This window comes from Wasmannia auropunctata, unplaced genomic scaffold (assembly GCF_000956235.1).
Source record: "Wasmannia auropunctata unplaced genomic scaffold, wasmannia.A_1.0 LD336090.1, whole genome shotgun sequence".
In the NCBI taxonomy this organism is placed as follows: Eukaryota; Metazoa; Arthropoda; class Insecta; order Hymenoptera; family Formicidae; genus Wasmannia; species Wasmannia auropunctata.
This window is the reverse complement of record NW_012026800.1, coordinates 4,777,256-4,782,526: the sequence shown is the minus strand read 5'-3', so window position 1 is coordinate 4,782,526 and position 5,271 is coordinate 4,777,256. Positions and strand designations below refer to the sequence as shown.

The 5,271-nt window shown below is 45.2% G+C and overlaps 2 protein-coding genes across 2 annotated transcripts; both read right to left on the bottom strand.

Moving 5' to 3' along the window:
• Positions 1 to 1,483: 1,483 nt before the first annotated feature.
• On the bottom strand, positions 1,484 to 2,209 carry LOC105448095. The gene has a single exon (XM_011686455.1). It carries the CDS (start codon positions 2,207 to 2,209, stop codon positions 1,484 to 1,486), a length of 726 nt encoding a protein of 241 aa, XP_011684757.1.
• A 339-nt stretch (positions 2,210 to 2,548) lies between these two features.
• Positions 2,549 to 5,271, bottom strand: LOC105448094. Its single transcript, XM_011686454.1, has 3 exons — positions 4,918 to 5,271; positions 3,384 to 4,849; positions 2,549 to 3,053 (listed from the first exon to the last, which is right to left on the bottom strand). The coding sequence occupies exons 1-3, from the start codon at positions 5,269 to 5,271 to the stop codon at positions 2,549 to 2,551; spliced, it is 2,325 nt and encodes a 774-aa protein (XP_011684756.1).

The following is a 5,271-nucleotide window of genomic DNA, read 5'->3' as shown; positions in this document are numbered from 1 at the left end:
CTGAAAGAACTCAGTACTTTTGCCTAACCGATGCCAACAGCTGCTCTGTTCCGCAATGATGTTGCTTCACGTGTTCTTCTCGGAAAATTAAGCTTGTGATGTGCTTGGATGGTAATATTATCGGGTTCTTCGCTTCTTGAGGCAAATCGGCATGTTGCAACCGACCACCGACACAGATCAGATCCCTACTATCTAAAAATGGATCCAATGCGATTAATGGACTGTTATTTTTGACACGTTGACCCTTTTGAAGACCATGATACTCTTAAAAAAAGACTTCCTTTTGGATTAGTCTTACTACCGCTGTTTCCGCTCTTTCGATTTCTGCCACTGATAATGCTCCAGCTTCGCCTTTCGTTTTGCAGCGCTCACCAAACCTGTAGCAGCACGCAATGATCCTTACTAGACGCCTGAAAGATGGTACCGATGGTAACAGTGCTGAAGGTTGAGCGGTGACTATACAACTAACTATGGTCTTCTTCTCTGGCAATTCCTTTACGCTATTCGGTTGTTCAGGCCATGAATCCTCTTTTTGCAGCCACCATGGTCCGTACCACCATAACGGGTGCCCCTGTAATTCTTCAACTGTTGCTCCCTTGGATAAAACATCTGCAGGATTCTCTGTTGATGGCACATGCTGCCACACATGTTGAAATCCTAGAGTTTGAATTTTTGAAACGCGATTAGCAACAAATGTTTTCTGTGTACTTGGGTAGGTGCGTATCCAACCCAATACAATGGTTGAATCACTCCACAGCTGTACGTCTTGAATGCTATCTGTTAGAGCTTCTTGAGCTGTCTTGCAAAGCTTGGCCAATAACAGTGCGGCATTCAGCTCCAGTTTTGCGATCGTCAAAACCTTGAGAGGCGCTACTCTTGACTTTGCGCAAAGTAGATTTGACTGAAGTCTGCCTTCTGAGTTACGAGTTACTGCATATAAGCAAGTTTCATATGCACGCTCTGACGCGTCGCTGAATCCATGGAGGAGAATTCTTGATTTAACACCTTTGTCCTTAATGTGACGAGGTATCTCCAAATGGCCGATCTGATTCCACGATGATTGATATGCTTTCCACCTGCTATGAAACTCTTGTGGCAGGCTCTCATCCCATTGCAGATTAAGTGTCCACAACTGTTGCATTATTATTTTTGCAACAACCATTATAGGCCCAAGCAAGCCTAAAGGATCGTATATCTGGGCGATCTCTGACAACACACTGCGTTTTGTTATACTGCCAGATTTTACTTCTTTCACATTATACCGCAAAAGGTCGCTCTTGTGATCCCAAAGGACTCCCAATGTTTTTACCGGGGCGTTCTTATTAATGATTAATAATTCGTCGTCTTTGTATTCCTCCATTAAATGTTTTAAAACTCGATCGTCACTTCGAGCGCCACTTTCTCAAATGAAATTATCCTCTCGCTAAGAGGTTAGCAAGCTGCTTCTGCAAATTGATTGTCTCTTCCAAGTCATCGTTGCCTGTTAAGACGTCGTCCATATAAAATCTGATCTTAATGCTTGTTGTGCCATTGGAAATTGTTCTCCTTCTTTGATTACCAATTGTTTGAGGCAGCGCATAACCAAGTACGGTGCGCTCTTAGTTCCGTATGTCACTGTATTTAACGCAAACGTCTTCAAAGGATGTTCTTCCTTTTCTCTCCACAGAATGTGCTGTAAATTTCGGTCCTCCTCTGCTATCAATATTTGGCAAAACATCATAGCGATGTCGCCTGTAAGGACAAATTCATAATTGCGAAATCTCAAAAGTATGTGTAACAAGTCACCTTGTAGGTTAGGTCCCGCCATTAGCATATTATTCAAGGAATTGTTATTATCTGTCTTGGCAGAAGCATCAAAGACAACTCTAAGTTTCGTTGTAATGCTCTCCGGTCTTAACACTGGTTGATGCGGAATGAAATACGCCTTTTCTTTTACAATTGAGCTCGGCATCACTAAACTCATGTGTCCCTTCTGTTCATATTCTCTCATAAACTGTACATATTCGTCTTTGATTGAAGATTGTCTTTTCAAACGACGTTCTAACGCGTAAAACCGTCTGATTGCTTGCTGCTTAGAATCGCCCAGCACGATTCCTTTCTTTCTTGGGAGTCTCACTATAAATCTCCCTGAGACTTTCCTGGTGGTGGTATTCTTAAAGTACTCTTCACAATATGCTTCTGAAATACTGAGTTGTCGGTGCTCCGGCATCTCCTCTTGCGTCCAAAATCTCTCTAGTCGTTTAGTTCCTGATTAGTTATTGAGGTGTATAGTACGTCGCGGTGTTTGCAGTGGAGAGCGTGCGTTTAGAGAGCGGGTTGCTCTGACCAACGGTGATCTTCCTTTTGCAGGGCGCTATGCGGTTCGCTTCTCGCAAGGTTTATTTTTCGTCGGTGCAGGAGTGGTGGTCGCCAAAATGAAGAGATGTTTCTTTCCTTTTTGCTATTTACAATATATTCTATCACGAACTAATTTACAGGTGTATATACAAGAGATCTTATGTGCTATCGTTTTTGTGGCCCTAAAAAGGGCCGATTGTTCGCCGCGGCCTTAGGCCGGAGATTTACGCGGACCCCACGCTATGCTCGGCTGTGCGCGTGTGAAACTCCACAGTTGTTCCTTGTGGGGAGTCTGCGTTGCCTTATCGTAGGCGTAGGTCTCCTTCGTCTGCGTCGAAGTCGATCTCCGTTCGGGCGTCTGCACGGTCTGCGTTTCCTTGTCCGCGGTGCTGGACGGCCTCGTAGGTAGCGGCTGGACGCGGGCTGGTATTGCCAAGGCCTGTAGGACTGCTTCCGGCGTTGGGCGTTCTCTAGTCCTGCGAGATGTCCTTGGCGGCCGACGGCGTGGGTCTGTTGACGTAGGCCCGAAATCAATCGCTACTAGCCTCCACTCGTCTGCAGGGAGTGCTGCTACTGGTGGTGGTCCTGCTGTGGAGCTGCTGCGCTTCGACGTTGCTACCCTGTGGGGTCTGGTAGCGACCCTTACAGCGGTCTTGGCGACGCCGGTACTGGTTGTGGTTGTAGGCGGCAGCTTGGCGATTTTTGTTCTGCTCTTTCTTCTCAAAAAGATCTAGTTTGCTCTTGTCGAGTGCGAACGCGTACTGCGACTTGAGAACCGTGTCTGCTCTTATCTCGGAATATCGGGCCTATTTATATCCTTCCGGGCCGTTTCTTCATTGCGAGAAACTCGGCCCTCTAGCGGTGTGTCACTGAAAATGGCACTCGCGGCTGGCGCGTGATCGCCTCGTGTGCCTCGGCGCGGGCGCAAAGTCCGCCGCGCGAGACCCGGTGTAGGCGCGCGGTGTGTCGGGCGGCCGCGGGGACTTGGTGGCGCGCGCGTCGCGCGCGTGCTTGGGTGGCGCAGATATGCCGCCACAGTTATCAACAACGCATGCTTTGTTTCAGCCGCCCTCGCTTCGATGAGCTCGCCTTCTATGATCCAACCAAACTGAGTTTTTTGCCAAATGGGTTGTCCTTTCACCTTCTTTATTTGGCCAACACACAATAAATTCCAGAAGAGGCCAGCACCTATCAAAATGTCCACGGGGCCAGGCCTGTCAAATTCAGAATCCGCCAGCCTATGTTTGTCCGGTACACTGAGTAACTTCTTATCAATCATAAGTTGAGGTAATCGTCCTGTTATTATAGGAACCACCAAGCAATTCAATTCAGTTTTAAAGGCAGTGTTCTGCGATTCAATTTTTATTTCAGTTGAGTGTTCGATCTTCGTGGTGTTTCGAGCAATGCCATTGATCACTGCTGACTCAGCTTTATATGGCAACTGTAATCTTCTCACTAAATCTTCTGTGATAAAGTGCGATTGCGATCCTGGATTTAATAGTACACGACATGTTTGTCGCTTGCCTTGTCTATCACGAATATAGACTTGCGCGGTTGCTAATATAACTCGAGAACTAGCTTTCTCGTTCTGGCGTTCTTTCCCTATCGGTGTCTTTTGATCTTGTTTATCCTTTTCTGTACAATACATGACAACAGCTTGTTCTTCAGATTTCTTCTGTGATGCCTTTGGAGATTCCTTTGCTAAAGAATCTTCTTGCTCGATATGTAATAATGTGTTGTGCGACTTCGAGCATTTACGACACTTTGTTGACCTACACTCTCTTGAATAATGCCCTGATTTCAGGCAGTTAATGCATAACTGTTTTTCTTTTACCGCTGCGATACGATCATGAATGGATAATTTCAAAAACTCTGAGCAACTGAATAAATAATGAGACTCCTTACACACTGGACAAGTATGCGACGTTGTTGCTAGTGCCACTTTTTTATCAATTCTTTTGCTTGTATTATTTTTGGCAACTGACTCACGTCTATTGATATTGCTATCAAGCATCTCCAACGTACGACACCTCTCGTTTAAGAACTTGAGAAACTCCTTCATTTTAGGCATATGATCCAGTTCCTGTTGTCTGATTTCTTCCTCCCATGCGCGCTGGGATTGATAATCCAATTTTGCTCTCGCCAAGAAGATAACGATGGTATCCCATTGGTCGGTGGGCTGGACTAGAACTTCCAAGGCCTTTAAATGTGTACGAAGATGCATAACGAATTGCTTTAGCGATACATGCTTGTCTTTAGTAACAATTGGAAACTCTAACAACTTTGAAAGATGACTATTTATTATTAGCTTTTTGTTCTCGTAATGGCCTTTCAATAAATCCCAGGTAATCACATAATTTTCTGCTGACGTATTCAGTCCGCTTATGACCTGTAACGCTTCATCCTCTAGCGTGCTTCGAAGATACTGAAACTTTTGTACATCCGACAATTTGCTGTTATCGTGTATCAAGGATTTAAATGCATTCTTATACAGCATCCACTGGTCATACGCCTGCAAAAATAGGCAACTTCAACGTAGGTAATTTGATATCAATTTTATCTTGTGATTGCGTTCCTTGCTGTTCGCCCTGTTGTATGTCCGGCTGTGCTGCTGCTTGTGCCGCTACTTGACTCGTTGCTATGATTGTGCGCCATATCCAATGCTTTATAATACGCCCATTCGAAAATCTCTCGCTCTGGAAGTTCTTGCTGCATGACTGCTTCCAATTCTGCGTCATCTTTGACCTTGGTGATATGGCCTACTATCTTTGTTTGATTCTCGTTGTATTCTAGCCACAGTTCTTGTAGCTTATCTATTCGTCCCTGTGCTTGTTCGCAAGTTATCTCCTGCGTTGTTGTCAAAAATGTGTTTATACGGGTTACCTGACCTTTCAGCTGAGCTCGTACGGCCTTCAATTTCTTTAACTCGGCCAT

Excerpts from the sequence above, each read along its gene's own strand:
- LOC105448094 (XM_011686454.1), bottom strand. The coding sequence starts at position 5,271 with ATGGCCGAGTTAAAGAAATTGAAGGCCGTACGAGCTCAGCTGAAAGGT. Across the intron at positions 4,850-4,917 it reads GACATACAACAGGGCGAACA|GCGTATGACCAGTGGATGCT; the intron begins GCAAGGAACGCA and ends CTATTTTTGCAG. Across the intron at positions 3,054-3,383 it reads GCTGAAACAAAGCATGCGTT|AAAGAGCAGAACAAAAATCG; the intron begins GTTGATAACTGT and ends CTTTTTGAGAAG.
- LOC105448095 (XM_011686455.1), bottom strand. The coding sequence starts at position 2,209 with ATGCCGGAGCACCGACAACTCAGTATTTCAGAAGCATATTGTGAAGAG.